Below are 17776 nucleotides of genomic sequence, written 5' to 3'. Positions count from 1 at the left end.
ATCAATTAGAATTTCTATACCCTGTCTGTGTATCATTGTTATAGTTAAGGTCTCTATAACCTGCCTCTTTATGTTCTTGTTATGAGTGCTGATTAAACATTAAATTAACAAGAACTTAGGCCCTGACTTGTATTAATGAAGGCCCAAATCTTAAGTTATTCATTAACGGGGGTCTGAATCCCTCTTAGAGCTCAGATCTAACTTAGAGCTTGGGTCTTAGGTTTTTCTGTTAACCCCTTTTTTGCCTCCTACATCATTTGGCCTACAAAGGCAGTGACAAACACAGTAAGCAGCAGAGGGCTACCTTCCCTACCTAGATAGAGATACCTGTTTTGAGGAAGGAATTGCCCTATCTCCCTGGAGTAAAACCCCTGTAAAATTAGCAAAAGGGGAAAGGTCAACTTTGGCACCCACACACAAAATCTTGCCCCATCTCATGACTTCTTGGGTGTCCCCAACCCTGTTCCTAACAGACTTGAGGCAGTCACCATAGAATCTTTTTTTTCCAATCTTAATAGTATTTTATTTTTTTCCAGTTACATGTAAAGATAGCTTTCAACATTTGTTTTTATAACATTTTGATTTCAAATTTTTCTCCCTCTATCTCTTTCCTCTCTCCTCTCCAAGACAGAAAGAAATCTTATATAGGTTATGTATGTATCACATTAAACATATTTCTGCATTAGTCATATTGTGGAAGAAGAATCAGAACAAAAGGGAAAAACCTCAAAAAAGAAAAAACAAGTAGAAACAGTATGGTTCAATCTGCATTCAGATTCCATAGTTCTTTTTCTGGATGTGGAGAGCATTTTCCATCACGAGTCCCTTGGAATTGTTTTGGATCATTGTATTGCTGAGAAGAGTTAAGTCTATCACAGTTGATTATCTCAGAATGTAGATGTTACTGTGTATAATGTTATATCCTGGTTCTGCTCATTTCATTCAGCATTCACTTAAGTCTTTCCAAGTTTTTCTGAACTCTGCCTGCTCATAATTTTTTTATAATAAAATATTTTATTATTTTCTAATTACATGTAGAGATAGTTTTCAACATTTGTTTTTATAAAATTTCTAGTTCTATGGGGCAGCTAGGTGGCACAGTGGATAAAGCACTGGCCCTGGATTCAGAAGGACCTGAGTTCAAATCCGACCTCAAACGCTTGATACTTACTATCTGTGTGACCCTGGGCAAGTCACTTAACCCTCAATGCCCCATTAAAAAAAAGATTTCTAGTTCCAGATTCTTCTCTCTCCCTCCCTCCCTCCCCTCCCCAAGACAGCAAGTAATCCAATATAGGTTATATATGTACAATCACATTAAACATATTTCTGCATTAGTCTAATTGTGAAAGAAGAATCAGAACAAAAGGAGAAAAACTCAAAAAAGAAAAAACAGAAACAAAAAAAGTAGAAACAGTATCATTCAATCTGCATCTAGATTCCACAGTTCTTTTTTTCTGGATTTGGAGAGCATTTTCCATCATGAGTCCTTTGGAATTATCTTGGACCATTGTATTTCTGTATGTGTTGATCAACACATAATGTTGATACTATGTACAATCTTCTCCTGGTTCTGCTCATCTCACTCAGCATTAGTTCATCTAAGTTCTTCCAGGTTTCTCTGAAATTTGCCTACACACCATTTCTTATAGTACAGTAGTATTCCATTACCTTCATATTCCACAACTTGTTTAGCCCTTCCCCAGTTGATGGGCATCCCCTCAATTTCCAATTCTTTGCCACCACAAAAAGAACAGCAATAAATCTTTTTATACACGTGGGTTCTTTTCCCTTTTTTATGATCTCTTTTGATTAAAGACCTAATAGTGTTATTGCTGAGTCAAAGGGAATCGCCCCATGGCCCTTTGGACATAGTTCCAAATTGCTCTCCAGAATGGTTGGATCTAACTGTTGGAGAACCTATGGAAAAATTGGAACACTAATGCATTGGTGGAGCTGTGAACTGATCCAACCATTCTGGAGAGCAATTTGGAATTATGCCCAAAGGGCTGTGAAGCTGTGCATACCCTTTGACCCAGCAATACCACTTTTGGGTCTTTTGCCCAAAGAAATCATGGAAAGGGGAGAAGGACCCACATGTACAAAGATATTTATAACTGCTCTTTATGTGGTGGCAAGGAATTGGACGTTGAGGGGATGCCCATCAATTGGGGAATGGCTGGACAAGCTGTAGTATATGAATGTAATGGAATACTATTGTGCTGTAAGAAATGATGAACAGAAGGAGTTCAGAAAAACCTGGAGGGTTTTGCATGGACTGATGAAGAGTGAGATGAGCAGAACCAGAAGAACATTGTACACAGTATCATCAACATTGTGTGTTGACCTACTGTGATGGACTATATTCTTCTCACCAGTGCAATGATACAGAAGGGTTCCAGGGAACTCATGATGGAGGAGGATCTCCAAATCCAGAAAAAAAAAAAAAGAACTGTGGAGTATAGATGCTGAATGAACCATACTATTTCTTTTGTATTTGGTGCTGTTGTTTTTTTATTTTGAGGTTTTTCCTCATTGCTCTGATTTTTCTCTTATAACATGACTAATGCAGAAGTATGTTTAATGTTATTATATATATATATAAAACCTATATCAGATTACCTGCTGTCTAGGGGAGGAGGGAGGGAGGGGAGGGAGGGAGAAAAATCTGAAATTGGAAAGCTTGTATAAACAAAAGTTGAGAACTATCTTTACATGTAACAGAAAAAATAAATTAAAAAAAAAAAGAATTTTTGGATCTGGGGCACCTAGGTGGCAAAGTGGATAGAGCACCGGCCCTGGAGTCAGGAGTACCTGAGTTCAAATCCGGTCTGAGACACTTAACACTTACTAGCTGTGTGACCCTGGGCAAGTCACTTAACCCCAATTGCCTCACTAAAACAAAACAAAATAAAACAAAACAAAAAAGAATGGTTGGATCAGTTCACAGCTCCACCAACAATGAATCAGTATTCCAATTTTTCCACAGCTTCTCCAATATATATTATTTTCCTTTTCTATCATATTAGCCAATCTGATAGGTGTGTTTTAATTTGCATTTCTCTCATCAATAGTCATTTAGAGCATTTTTGCAAATGGCAATAGATAGCTTTGATTTTTTCATCTGAAAACTACTTGTTCATATCCTTTGACCATTTCTCAATTGGGGATAGATTCTTTTACATAATAAACACCAATTAGAAGAAATCCTGAATGCTAACAAAGGGTTGAATCAGGATTATTCCAGCCCCATGGAGTTCCTATACCTTGGTCTGACTGGATCAGAGCAAGTTTTCTGGGGCTTCTCTCTCCTTAGGCTCTTGGAGTCCTCTCTTCACATATCATAGACTCATAGAATATCACAGCTGAAAGAAATTTCAGAAATCATCTAGTGCAGTCTCATTTTACAGAAGGGGAAACTGAGGAGCAGAGGGGAGAAGTGATTTACTTGAGTTAGTGACAAAAGCCAGGATTCTTATCTCCCAGACCTATCCTGTTTTACATTCCATTCTGTTTTTCTTTGACAGTGACCCTATTCTCTGTTCCTTCTTTCTCATCCAACTAGGAGCTATATAGCCAAGCTGCCACTGACCATCAATGTGATCTTGAGCAAGTCACTTCTCTCCTGGCCTCAATTTCCTTACCTGTAAAATGACCCATCCAGCTAAATCTATGATCCTATGATTCACACACATTGTCACTCTCTAATGCCTCTGATGGTCAAAATCACCACATATACAAGAGGGGGAAGAGTCTTGTAAGCTATTCTTGGTGGCTTGGTTCTCTCTCTCCCTTTTCTCTTTCCCCCTGCATATGTGAAATAGAACAGCATATTTCTTCCCTCATGGCCACAGTGCTAGCAAACAACCTGTTTCTTCCCTCTTGACTGACCACAGTTCTAATAACCTGGGGCATAAATACACAGATGGGTGCCTGTCCACTTTTTTTCTTTTTTTAATATATTCTTTTTTTTTTTTTACAGGGCAATGTGGTTAAGTGACTTGCCCAGGGTCACACAGCTAGTAAGTGTCAAGTGTATGAAGCTGGATTTGAGCTCAGGTCCTCCTGAATCCAGGGTAAGTGCTTTATCCACTGTGCCATCTAGCCGCCCCTTTTTTCTTTTTTTAAAGTGAGGCAATTGGGGTTAAGTGACTTGCCCAGGGTCACACAGCTAGTAAGTGTTAAGTGTCTGAGGCTGGATTTGAACTCAGGTACTCCTGACTCCAGGGCCGGTGCTCTATCCACTGCACCACCTAGCTGTCCTCCTGCCCATTTTTGGAAAGCTCACCTGACCTGTGTAGTTTCCAGAAGCAGGAAACTCCAGATAAGGAAAGTAGGCAAGACATTGATTATTGGCAATGGACAGAATCAATGTGTCATGGGGTGCAGAGCACCCCAGAAGTTCTCTGGGACACATCAAGGAACCTTCTCCTTGAGAAACTAAACCAGAGGACAGATACCCTAGAGAGATAAGTGGAACCAGTTTGGACTGAGCTAGCTTTGGGCCCTCCACCCTTCGTTCTGGTCTCCCTTACCCAGGGGAGATAAATTTGGGTGTGGCTGCGGCCTTTGTGTCCTGAAGAGTGATCCATAGCCACCCCTCACCCAATTCCCCCAGCTACCACCAGTGGGGGATGGTCCTCCCTCACTAAAGGAACTTTCCACAGTCAAATGATCACCCCTCCCCCCATCAGTCCTATAAAAGTACCTGCCAGTCTCCTGCTCGAGGAGATTGGTACCTCTGAGCCATGTGCTTTGTGCCTATCTCCCCATGAGAAGTCCAAGGATTTCTTTCATGGCTTCCCTCCTCCCACCCTTCCCTTCCCTTGCCCCTAAATAAACTGCACCTTTTGTGTGCAAGAGGGTGTAATTTTTTAAAGAGGAATTCCTAAGAACCCCAAACCTGTACCACACTTCCCCCATTACAAATGTATGAATAGCATACTCATTGGACAGAGGGTGACAGGCCCCAAAGTGAGCTGTGTACCATGACATGACATCAGGTAGTTTGAAGAGGGGAAGACAATAATTGGGAAATGGAAAGGCCCATCGCCAAAGAGCTGGTTGGCTACCAAGTGACAGATTTTCTTTTTGACAGAATAGTTCATAAAGGCTTTCTCCTAAGATTTACACCTTAGTTGTAAAAAGTTGAGATTTGTGTCATAGAAAGAGGTCCCATAACAATCACAGTTCTTTGAAGTATTAAATAAATGTGATTTATTATGTTGATTATTTTCCCTCCATTCATTAAAAAACATATTAAATACCTACTATAGTAATTTCTTTTTTTTTTGCGGGGCAATGGGGGTTGTGACTTGCCCAGGGTCACCCAGCTAGTAAGTATCAAGTGTCTGAGGCTGGATTTGAACTTAGGTTCTCCTGAATCCAGGGTCAGTGGTTTATCCACTGTGCCACCTAGCTGCCCCCGGTACCTACTATATTGAGAGTCCTGTGCTAAGATATTAAGGAGATACAGAATTTAAACAAATTCAATTTAAGTCAAGTAAAGAAGCACTTAGTAAGTACCTACTGTGTGTCAGGCACTGTGTTAAATGAAGGGAATATAAAGAAAAGCAAAAACAGTACCTGATCTCAAGGAACACACTAATAGGGGAGATACCATGCAAAGAAATATGGAAAACCAATAAATATACAAATCGGAGATAATATTAGGGGGAAGGCACTAACATTAAGGGTAAGTTTTGTTGTTGAGTCATTTCAGTCATGTCTCACTCTTTGTGACTCCATTTGGGCAAATAGACTGGAGTGGTTTGCCATTTCCTTGTCCAGCCCATTTTACAGATGAGACACAGGGTTAAGTGACTTGCCCAGGATCACACAGCTAGTATCTCAGGCCAAATTTGAACTCACATCTTTCTGACTCCTGGCTCTGCCCTTTATCCACTGTGCCACCTAGCTGCCAGGAGGAAGGTTGGGGCTGAACAAATAAATCCAAGTATCATTTTCATAGATATGATCATTGAAATATTGATGTCTTTCAGGCAATCCTAAATGAGTCTGATGGATGGAAGACCTAGTTGAAAGCAAGTCAGCAAAACAACATTTTGCTCTAACCAAAAACTTTTCCTTAATCAACAATTTATAGGCACAGTAATATCCAACACTTAGCACAGTGCCTGGCACATGGCAGGTGATTAACAAATGTTTATTGGTCATATTCTCTACATCAGAAGTGTCAGCCAACATTCCTGAGTGGGGCCAAAACCATATTAATACATAATTGGGAATATTTAACAAAATAAACAAATAAACAATAGAACATAGATAATGCTAATAAGTGTTTTTCTAAATCAACATTCAGCCTCCAGGGATGATTATGTATGGTTCCTAGCCTCCCATTTCTATTTGCATATGATGCCACTATTCTACATCATTCAGTCAATTGTGAAATGGCAAAGATGTGATTTATTATTGAATAGTGTTTATGAAAGCCTGAATGTTTCTTTTTTTTTTTCCCGGGGCAATGGTGGTTAAGTGACTTGCCCAAGGTCACACAGCTAGTAAGTGTCAAGTGTCTGAGGCCAGATTTGAACTGAGGTCCTCCTGAATCCAGGGCGGGTGCTTTATCCACTGCGCCACCTAGCCGCTCCCTGAATGTTTCTTAATAAACACTCTCCTGGAGGATGTCCTCATTTAAAGTATAAGTGCAAACCCCTGATCTTTTTTTTATTTTTATTTTTTTTTTGCTGGGCAATAGGGGTTAAGTGACTTGCCCAGGGTCACACAGCAAGCAAGTGTCAAGTGTCTGAGGCCGGATTTGAACTCAGGTACTCCTGAATCCAGGACCAGTGCTTTATCCACTGCGCTATCTAGCTGCCCCCTTTTTTTAATCTTTAAAAAAATTATTTAAAATTATTTTTTCCAATTATATGTAAAGACAATTTCCAATATTCATTTTTATGTTGAATTATATTTTTATTGATTTGGATAAGAATATTCATTTTTTTCAAAGATTTTGAATTCGAAATTTTCCTCCCTCCCTTCCCCTTTCCCTAAGACAGCAAGCAATATAATATATGTTATACATGTTCAATCATGTGAAACATATTTCCACATTAATAATGTAAAAGAAGAAATAGAACAGAAGGAAAAAGCCATGAAAAAAAATTTTAAGTAAAAATAGTCTGCATTCAGATTCTATAGTTCTTTCTCTGGATGTGGAGAGCATTTTCTATTATGAGTCTTTTGGAATTGTCTTGGCTCATTGTATTGCTGAGAAGAGCTAAGTCTATCAACGATCACCATTACTATAACGGTGTACAATGTTCTCCTGGTTCTGCCCACTTCACTCAGCATCAGTTCATGTAAATCGTTCCAACAAACCACTGATCTTGATCTGGTTAGTAAAATTCAGTTAGTGTGATGTAGTGGGTATTGAATACACGGTTGTTGATTGATTAAGAGATGGAACCAAAATTCTTAAGAGAGAGTGGAGAAGAAAAGATGGACTTGTCCCCTGGATGCAACAAAGGGCTTCAGCTCAATTCTGATTAAAGTTCAGTCATGAGTCATTGTCCACTCTCATTTAAAGAGAAAACAGCTACCTTTCCTGAGGGTAATGCTAGTGTCAGCAGAGACTTGTCTAACTACAACTCATTCAGAGAAAGAAGAAAGACAAACTCAATTTCATAAGAACATAAATCAGTCCACAGGCCCGAGAGGGTAACAAATTTTCTCAGATTCTTTACAGTCTGGATCCTTCAGGAGTGTGCTTGATACCAGCTTTTACAATTCTAGGAGAGTCAAGTCAGTGTGAGCATTTATGCCTCAAAAATTGGTGAATGCCACAAATCAATTTGATTTACTGTTCTGTTGATTGTTAGATCTAAGTTTTGGAGAAAATGATAAAATTATAGATTAAACTTGAAAGTGTAAGGTGTATATATTTTTATACATTCTTCTCCTCCCCCCCCCCAAAAGTTAGTTGTTAAACTTTTACTACCACCCCCCTCATCCTGGTCATTCTCTTTGGATAATAGTGTAAGGATAGGAAGGGTCCTTACAAATCATCTGGTCCAAAGATTCTTTTATTTCTTTTTTTTTTTAATGGGGCAATGGGGTTAAGTGACTTGCCCAGGGTCACACAGCTAGTAAGTGTTAAGTGTCTGAGGCTGGATTTGAACTCAGGTAGTACTCCTGAATCCAGGGCCCGTGCTTTATCCACTGTGCCACCTAGCCGCCCCTTTTTTTTTTATTTCTTTTTTTTTTTGGTCCAAAGATTCTTAAACTGTGGGTCACAACCCCATATAGGATCCAGTAACTAAATTTGGGGGTTGCAAAAAAATTGGGAACAGTAAAAGGTTATGTATACCTATTTTATATACCTATATACCGAAGGTCACAAGTGGAAAACATTGAAGAAAACCCTGATCTAGTCTAAATCTTCTCATTTTACAGATCATTTAATCCAGCTTCTATCATCTTTCACCCAGAAACTATGTCTTTCTTTCTTTCTTTTTTTTTTTTTTTTTTGCGGGGCAATGGGGGTTAAGTGACTTGCCCAGGTTCACACAGCTAGTAAGTGTCAAGTGTCTGAGGCTGGATTTGAACTTAGGTTTCTCTGAATTCAGGGCTGGTGCTTTATCCACTGTACTGCCTAGCCGCCCCCCACATCCTGTATTTCTCAAGAAAAGATGGTGATTGTCTCCCTACTTCAACTATCTCCCTTCTTCAACCTATCCTCCTCTCAGTTGTCAAACCATCCTTCAAATAAGACTCTCCATGTCCCAACTCTGGAAGATTTTCACTGACTGCCCCCTTCCCACTTTAAGGCTAGAATGCTCTTTCTGTTCACCTCTTCCTGACTTCCCCAACTTCCTTCAAGTCTAATCAGCTAAAGTCCCAAGTTCTATAAGAGATTTTTCCTAGTCTTCCCTCTGAAACTACCACCAATTTAACGTGTATATATTGTTTGTATTAGATTGTGAGCATCTTGAGAGTAGGGACTATATTTTGTCTTTGTACCCACGGGGCTTAGCCCTGTTTTGTCTCACAGTGGGTGCTTAATAAATGCTAGCTGCCTGACACGGTTAAGCTTAGTGTAGCATGAGACCTAGTAGGCCTGGTCCCAGTTAGAGGATGCTCTGATAGTGAGAAATAAAACAATTGATCAACTTACTGGGGTCAGTTGGAGGGTATTCTTCCCTTGGAAAAGCAAATCGGTTAATTAACCAGATCGTGGTTAGTCAAACAGATCAGGAAGCAGACGTGTCAGGGGTACCCAGAGAATTAGGAGCTTTGAAATTTATAGCAGGAGCCTAATTGGAAGCCAGATGTGATTACTACGTGACTAAGACCAGGTAGTGACAATAACCTCAAGTTCGGAATGTGACATATTTACTGTTTCAAGCATCCCACTCTCCAATAGCTAGCATCCCCATACCCCAACAGCTGTAGTTTTCAGTTTTAAACTCCCCCCACCCCCATTCCCCCATCTGCTATAAAGATAGTGTCTTCTCTTTGGTTCAGGGAGTTGAAATTTAGATGATCTCTCCGGCCACATTCCCTTGTGCCAAATAAAAACTTTTAACTCTGATTGGATTGTGTGCCAGTTAATTCTTTACTGAGGAATATCTAAGAACCAGACCCCTGTGACATTTCGATAGAGCTGAACTCTTCTGATCAGCTACCCTGTTTTTCTTTTATATCATCTGTGTTGTCATTTGTGACACACCCAATAAACCATTCTGTAGGTTTAGAATAAATAAATAAACAAACCATTTACAATAAACCATTTCAAGTAGGGTTTCTCCTCTTGACCTACCTTTATTTTTTCTGAAAATTGTCTAGGGTGTAGATAATTAGATAAAATAGATAGAAAATATAAAAATAGCTCTTTAAAACTGTTCTGGGGGGCAGGGCAGCTAAGCTACGTGTTGGCGGTGGATAAAGCACTGGCCCTGGATTCAGAAGGACCTGAGTTCAAATTCGGCCTCAAAAACACTTGACACTAGCTGCGTGACCCTGGGCAAGTCACTTAACCCCCATTGCCCCGTCCCCCCCCCAAAAAAAAAAAACCAAAAACTGTTGTGGGGTTGTTTTTTGCTGGTTTTGGGAGTTGCAGTTTATTTGCCTTTCTTTGTATCCACCGAGACTTAGCATAGTGTTTGGCATGTTTATTGTTGTGCAGCCGTGCCTGATTCTTCCCGATCCCCTTTGGGGTTTTCTTGGCAAAGATACTGGAGTGCTTTGCCATTTCTTTCTCTAGACCATTTTACAGATAAGGAACTGAGGCAAATAGAATTAAGTGACTTGCCCAGGGTCACACAATTAGTGTCTGAGGTCAGATTTGGACTCCGGAAGTCCAGGTCAGGCACTCTGTCATTGCACCAACCTGCCCAACTTGGTAAATAGTAGGAGCTTAATAACTATTTATTGATTTGTTAGGGTATAGAGTGGGGAAGTGATGCAAATGCTTAAGATCAAAGAAAAAAATGGGGGAAAAAACCCTACTATAACTAGTATTTTCACGCCATCGCTCCTTATTCTAGTCCTCTTCAAGGAAAACAATTATGCCTCCGGACTTCCTACTAACCATCCTATTTAGGGTTACAAGATTTCATTCATTGAGAATGAATGAATATAGAAGTCAAGGGGATTATTTAAAAGTTTGACATTTATTTGTTTGAATTAAGTAAGCACAAATAAGCGAGGTGAGCCATTGGCAGGGATATTCAATGTTGATTTTTAAATAAAACTTTTAATAATATTAAACAAAGATTTACTTTATTCATGCAACCAACAGTCGTACCTTTCCTCAGGCGGTGTGACCTGCCCGCAGAGGTGGACCAAGAGGGTCTAACCAGGTAAGGAGGGAGATCGGGGAAAAGGATTTGGGAGATGGATGGGACAAGGTTTCCCATAGTGCCCCATTCCCTTTAGCTTCTTTGTAGGGTTGGGGGGAGATTTGTCTTGTCGCCCATCCCTCTTCTCTCTGTTCTGGACAGAATGTTCTTTCTATTCCTCCTCCGGAAGAGGGTGGAGGGCCCACAACTTCTCTCCCACCCCAGCCAAACAGGTCCGGTCTGCTCTTGACATCTTGACGTCTTAAAGTTCCCCCAAACCCAGCCCAAATTCCTGAGCATTAATGAATGGTGGGAAAGACAAAGTTTTTGCCCCCCAAGGGCTTAGAGTCTAAGTTATTTGTATAATAAAATAGATTTGCACAATCAGTCCATGCAGATACCCCATCTCCCTCAAACTATCTCCAAGGTAGGGCTCCTTCACCAGTCTCGCCTCCTTCACCATATTCCAAATGCTAACACAGTCACCCGCGCTATCCGGGTCCTACCTATCCCAGACTATAGATGTTAAAGCTTGGGTCAGTGAAAAACGCGCAGGCGCGTCGCCGAAGAAATCCCTCCCTGTAGGCTCCTCAGGTTTCGAGGCAAGACCAATAACAAGGGCGCCGCTGGTGTAGTGGTATCATGCAAGATTCCCATTCTTGCGACCCGGGTTCGATTCCCGGGCGGCGCACTTCATTTTTTTCCAAGTTTAAGTTATCTATTGTCTTAAAAACTGTTCTCCTTGATTCCAATAAAAGAGGGACGGAAGGATTCTTTTCATTTCGTTTATATAAAATTAGCCTTCTAGAGTGAGGTCCAAGTTGAGAAGATATTTTTGTACGCGAAGACACAGTCAAAAATAGTTCGAGATGGGAAAGCATGGATACACTGTGACCTCTCTTCAGTGGATTGTAACTCTCAACCCCCTCAATCTTTAAGAGGTTGAGAGGACGAGCGTAGGGAGGTGTGTGTTTTGTGAGTGTGGGCCCTTTAACTGGTGGCTGCAGATGCTCATAGTCTTCTGGGAATTGTAGTCTTTCTCAGAACTGCTTGGGCTACGTAGCCAAAGTCTCTGGCACACGTGACTCTCCACCGGCGGGCGGGGGGCGGGGCGTGGAGTGACCGCAGGACTACAAATCCCAGCGTACTTCTCAGTTCGCCGGGTCAGGAACTGACAGACCTTCACCCAGAGGAGATAGGAAATTTAGGGATCCAGGGAATCACAGCCAATCGGTCCCCCACTCCGCGTCCGGTGTTTTCGTTGGTTTCCCGATCAGAGATTACAGGAGAGAAATCAGATCATGGGGAGCATCAAAAGTCAGGACAGGTAGAATCAGAGATAAGATCAGAGCATCAGAGAGACTTCAGAGTAAAGGGAGGAGCCAGGGAGAGATCGGGTCAAAAGTGGGGATCAGGGAGAGACTAAAGGGGAGACTCGGGGAGAGATCAGGGCAGGAGGCCTTTCGGGTTAAGAGATCGCTATAGGAAACGTTTGGGGAATCCGACTCGAGAGGATGCTTGTGGCTGCAGCCGCTGAGCGTAACAAGGACCCTATTCTCCAGGTCCTACAGCAGTACGTAGACCCTGCCCAGTCCAACTTCCAGGTATTGGAGGTGGCATCAGGTTCAGGTCAGCATGTGGCCCATTTCTCGCAGGCTTTTCCCAAGGCGGTGTGGCAGCCCACAGAGGTGGACCAGCAGAGCCTCAACAGGTAAGGGGAGCTTTAGAAGAAGGGTTTGGGAGATGGATGGGGTAGGGCCTCATACTGTCCCCCATAAACTTTGGCTACTTAGGCAGGTTAGAAAGGGCTCTCTGTATTATTGACCATCCCTCTGTCTGTCCTGAACAGAATGTTCTTTTCTATCCCTCTTCAGGAGGATGGCCAAGGCCCCTGCTAGTCACCTTTGCCCCGATTCCCCTTTCCCTCTTGCCGGCCCCACTCCTAAAATGTCCTGTCTGCCCTTGATATGTTAAATGTTCCCTAAAACCCAGCCCAGATTCTTTCTGCTGCTGACACAGCAGTGTATACTGGGTGGGGTGGCAAAAAGGGTACATTTATTATTTTTTTTTTCTCAGGAGAGCTTTTTCCAAATGTTTCATACTAATGACTCAGGACCCCTCCCTTGGGAATAGAGAGAATCAGGGATGAGATCTTAGAAGCTGGGTGGGATAGAGGGAGGTCCCTGAATTCCAGAATCTGGTATCTCTTCCCAGTGCCCGGTTTCATTGTGTCCCTCCCCCACCTCCTGAAGCCAACACCCATCCCTGAAGGAGGGGGAAAGTGTGAAGCACTTTGGTCTGAAGCATACTAGGTGAAGCATTAACTTTTCCTGTCACTTTTAGAGAAAGGGAAGGGGATAATAGAGAGGTTAGGTACATCTAGTCCTGCTAGATTCATGCCAGCTAGTCCTAGGGAAGTCATCCTTGGTGGGAGAAGAACAGGGCAGTATTCCAGGGTTTAAAGCCAGAAGGGATCTTTGACATCATCAGGTCCAACCTCCTCATTTAAGAGATGAGGGAAAAAATAAAATAAATTTTAAAATAATAATAATAAAAAAAAGAGACGAGAAAACTCCAAGCTTATTCCTGGGTCACACACAGAGGGCTGAATAACAGTGGAGAGCCAAGATTCCAGCTAGCTTCTGAAACCACTTCAAGTGCTCTTTCCAAGACCACTCGTGCCTCCCCTTCTAAAGGTGTGACAGTGTTTATCCTTCAGTGACAATGACTGGCCCGAGAGCAATTTCTAGGATGGAGAAAACCCTTGCAAGGAAGGCTCTGCTGCCTATTTGCCCCCAGGGTCATTTGGGGCTGTAATAGAGCCCGTAATATTGCTGAACAGAAGGTAAGCCACTGGGTCACCATTTGACTTATCTCATGAATTCAGAGGTTCTTAAAACTAGAAGAAACCTTAGTTTAACCTCTTCATTTTGCAAGTGGGGAGAGAGAAGCCCAGAGAGGAAACAGCTTGCCCAAGGTTACACAGTAAATTAGTACTTAGTAGCAGTGCCTGAATTAGAACCCAGGTCTCTTGAGCCCCTCAGTTCCAATGTTATTCTTTGCCATCTTAAGCACTGAGGCCCTTTGCCCTGTGGGGTTTTAAGATCCCTGTCATCCAGGAGAGAAGGAGCAGTGTTTGGAGACCTAGATTCCCAAGCTCCCCTTCCCCAAACTCAGAGCTTTCTCTTGGTCTCCAGCATTTCGGCTTTCATCAAGAACTGGCATCTTCAGAATGTGAGGCCACCACTGTTCCTAGACGCTTCCTGCAGCTGGGAAAACTGGGGAGGGATCCAGGCTAGGTCTTTGGACCTGGTACTCTGTATTAATATGATTCACATCAGCGCCATGAGCTGCACGGAGGTGAGTGGGGGCCGGAGTGAATGATGACTTCTTAGAGGACGCACAGAATATCAAAGCTGTGGGGGAACCTTTGAACATAGAATGCCAGAGCCAAAAGAGTCCTTGGGACACAGAAGCTAATATGTCCAGAACTGAAAAGCGCCTTAGCTACGTGCTAGTCCAATCACTTCATTATTTAGCTGGGGAAACTGAGGCATAAAGAGAGGAAGAGACTGACTCACTGGCAGTCAGGAGTAGGATCCTGGTCTCTGCTCAGTGTGGAAGACTTATGTGTTGAATGGGCTTGTGGGAAATGCCCAGTTTGGGGGTGGTTCCTCACATTCCTCTGTTCTAGAGCTCTCTTGTTCTCCTCAGGGGCTGTTCAAAGGGGCGGGACAGCTGTTGAAACCTAATGGTTTGCTGATCACCTATGGGGTAAGTGCCACTCAATGCCTTGAGTTTGGATTTGATGGGAATGACTCCCTCACTGTGCTGCCCCCTCTTCTCTTTGAATACCCATTCCATGGACTTCTTCTACAAAATGGGCCAAGAATTTAGGAGGAGAGTGGGGGGGGTGCCGAGGCCAAGGGTGTCAGTGGCCACTTGGAAGGAGGTCTCTGTGCTAGCAAACGTTCTCTGTGATAAAACCAGGGCAGACATGGCTGTAAAATTTGCCTATGACTCAAAGATGGGAGGGAGTGGCTAACATGGTGGATCACAGCATCTCAACAGGCTACAGTGATGCTCTGAACTGAATGAGTTGAAGCTGAGTAAAAGGAATAAATGTAAAGTGCTGCACAGGTTAAAAAGATCAGCTTTAGAAGTAGAGGGCAGAGGGGGCAGCTAGGTGGCTCAGTGGATAAAGCACTGGCCCTGGATTCAGGAGGACCTGAGTTCAAATCTGGCTTCAGACACTTGACATTTACTAGCTGTGTGACCTTGGGCAAGTCATATAACCCTCACTCCCCCACCCCCCACCTCCAAAAAAGACTATAAGTTGCAGATCAAGGGCCATTCTACACTGGTAGGAGTTCCCTCATGGGATGTTCCTTATACCAATGAAGTATAAGGTAAAATCGGGGTGGGGAGATGGAGCCTGTATACAAGAGGCCTACCAGGATGATAAAAGGACTGGATATCACAGGCCATATAGGAACTGGGGGTTGTTTAGCCTGGAAAAGAGGGTACTTTTGGGTAAGGAGGAGAAGAAATGATAACCCTTTTCAGGTATTTGAAGGGCTTTTCCATAGATGATAGGTTAGATTTGTTCTGCTTAGCCCTGGATAACAGAATAAGGAACCATGGGTTGCAAAGAAACTTATTTAGGCTTTAGAGAAGGGGAAAAATATCTGAAGGCAGCTAGGTGCAGAGAGTACAGAGGCCTGGAGTGAGGAAGATGAGCCTCCCTGAGTTCAAATCCAGCCTCAGACACGAATTAGCCATGTGACCCTGGGCAAGTCACTTCACCCTGTTTGCCTCAGTTTCCTCATCTGTAAAATGAGCTGGAGAAGGAAATGGCAAACCCCTCCAGTATATTTGCTAAGAAAATCCCTAATGGAATCATGAAGAGTCAGACACAACTAAAGAATGAAAATAATCAGTGCTACTTAGAAGTGTCAGAAGCTGCTTGCATTGGGAGGTCTTCATGCCGAGGCTGGACGACTGGTTGGGGGTGTTATGGAGGGAACGTTTTTCAGGTGTGGGCTAGACCAGATGGGCATTAAGGTCTTATGATGGGGCAGCTAGGTGGCACAGTGGATAAAGCACTGACCCTGGATTCAGGAGGACCTGAGTTCAAATCTGGCTTCAGACACTTAACACTTACTAGCTGTGTGACCTGGGCAAGTCACTTAACCCTCATTGCCCTGACAAAAAAAAAGGTCTTATGACTCTGGTTCTGTGAAGGTTCAGATTACTCTGGGGAAGGAGGGGAATCTGGAGCTCCTCTCCTCAGCTTCTCATTGCCTGGTCCCGCAGAAGGATAACAGAATTCTACTGACCATGGGTCGTGGGGGGGGGTCTCAATGTCCTTGACAGGCTTATGCTATCAATGGGAAGATCACACCACAGAGCAATGTGGACTTCGACATCAGCCTCAGACGCAGGTACGGGGTACCACTCGGGGTGCTGTGGTGGTGGGTAGACCGCCAAGGTCTTTGCTTCCTGGGTTGGGTTGGAGGCTCACTTACAAGAGAAACTCAGACTTCACCTCCTTTCCCCGTATGATGGTTTTGCAGGAACCCAGCCTGGGGGCTCCGGGACATATTCCTTTTGCAGCAGCTCGCTGAAGCCAGTGGCCTCTACCTGGAGAAGATGGTAGGAACCAGCTTGGGTACCAGTTTGGGCTGTGGGAATTGACCATGCCTGCTACTGCTTAGAACTGGCCCTTCTGTTTTCCCTCCCCGCCTTCTGGTTAGGGTCTCCCTGGAAGCCAGAGACAGATAGATCTGTCTGAGTTTACGTAGTCTAGAAGTAACAGCAGCTATCCCGAGGTCGTCATAGGAGAGGGTGGGCGTGTAGTGAGCGGGCCAGGGGAATCTCCATTCTCTTTATTACCCATCCTTCTCTTCCCAGATTGACATGCCAGCCAACAACAAATGCCTGATTTTCCGAAAACAGTGACTTGTTGATCCCGACCGTCATCCCTCACAACCCTTGGGAGGATCCTAGTTTTTGCCAGTGTGCCTGCTTGGCATGTTTAGGGAGGTTTCCTCAGCATCCTGCCATGAACTAGCAGAATTGGGGCTGAATGTCAAGCACTGGCAACTCACCCACATCCTAGTGTCTACCAGCTCCTGGCTGGCCTCATTCTTGTCCCCTGGGCCACCCCCCACGCCTCCCCGCATGCTTTCCAAGACATCCTCGTCTTCTCCCATGCATGGAGAAAGGCAAGAGTTTGAGCCTGGGGTGGGGCAAGGCTATTCAGTGTTTCTCCTTGCCACCTTGAATGAAATCTACTTATTTTGGTGGGTTCTGTCTCTGTCCTGATACTTTGTAGGCTTTAGTTTTTCTGTTCATAACCTGAGTGGGTTGGAATAAAGGATCTCAGCTCTAACATTCTATGATTCTATAGCTGGGGCTGGTCACATCCGTCTTCTTGGATGGGATAGGGCCACTGGCCCAAGACCTTTGTATATTGGCTCCAAGCTGGTGGCCCTTGTTCCAGAGAATGGGGACCATGAAGCATTGAGACTCAGGGGGGCTCCCTATGTGGAGTCCTAGCTCCCCCTGGTGGCCATGGTGAGAAGTGACTACTTGTGCCTAGCTGGACTTGGGGTCAGGGAAAATGAAGCTGGTGAATAAATAGGGCCCTGATCTCCAATGCTCTAGGGGCCAGGAAAGCTGGAGCTCAGGACCTGGGTTCCCCTCATTAGTAATGGGTGGGTTATTTCATCAGCTGTTGGTAGGGAAAGGTCAGGGAAGCAAAGATGCCCCCTTCCCCCCATAACCTGGTTGAGGGAAAGTATTGGGACTCCTGAGGGTGAACAAGGCTGCCCCTCTCCTTGGTGGGGCCTCAGATGTATGGAGGTGGTGAGAGCCTGCTTCCCCTCCTCCCTAGCAAACCTCTCTTCTCAGAGGCCTGGAGCTCTCTAGAATTCCCAGGAAGGGCTCTGTCCCTCCCGACTTTCCCT

The 17776-nt window shown here is 43.6% G+C and overlaps 1 protein-coding gene and 1 non-coding gene across 2 annotated transcripts; both read left to right on the top strand.

The window, feature by feature from the left end:
• The first annotated feature begins 11425 nt into the window (after positions 1-11425).
• TRNAG-CCC lies at positions 11426-11496 on the top strand. The gene has a single exon. It is a non-coding gene; the product is annotated as a tRNA-Gly (tRNA).
• Positions 11497-11990: 494 nt separating this feature from the next.
• METTL26 (methyltransferase like 26) lies at positions 11991-17199 on the top strand. Its single transcript, XM_043977675.1, has 6 exons — positions 11991-12516; positions 14003-14165; positions 14520-14579; positions 16182-16249; positions 16382-16460; positions 16719-17199. Exons 1-6 carry the CDS (start codon positions 12320-12322, stop codon positions 16764-16766), a joined length of 615 nt encoding a protein of 204 aa, XP_043833610.1. The 5' UTR covers positions 11991-12319; the 3' UTR covers positions 16767-17199.
• Positions 17200-17776: the final 577 nt, after the last annotated feature.

This window comes from Dromiciops gliroides, chromosome 1 (genome assembly GCF_019393635.1).
Source record: "Dromiciops gliroides isolate mDroGli1 chromosome 1, mDroGli1.pri, whole genome shotgun sequence".
NCBI lineage: Eukaryota > Metazoa > Chordata > Mammalia > Microbiotheria > Microbiotheriidae > Dromiciops > Dromiciops gliroides.
The sequence above is the reverse complement of the archived record's forward strand: the minus strand, read 5'-3'. Positions and strand labels throughout refer to the sequence as shown.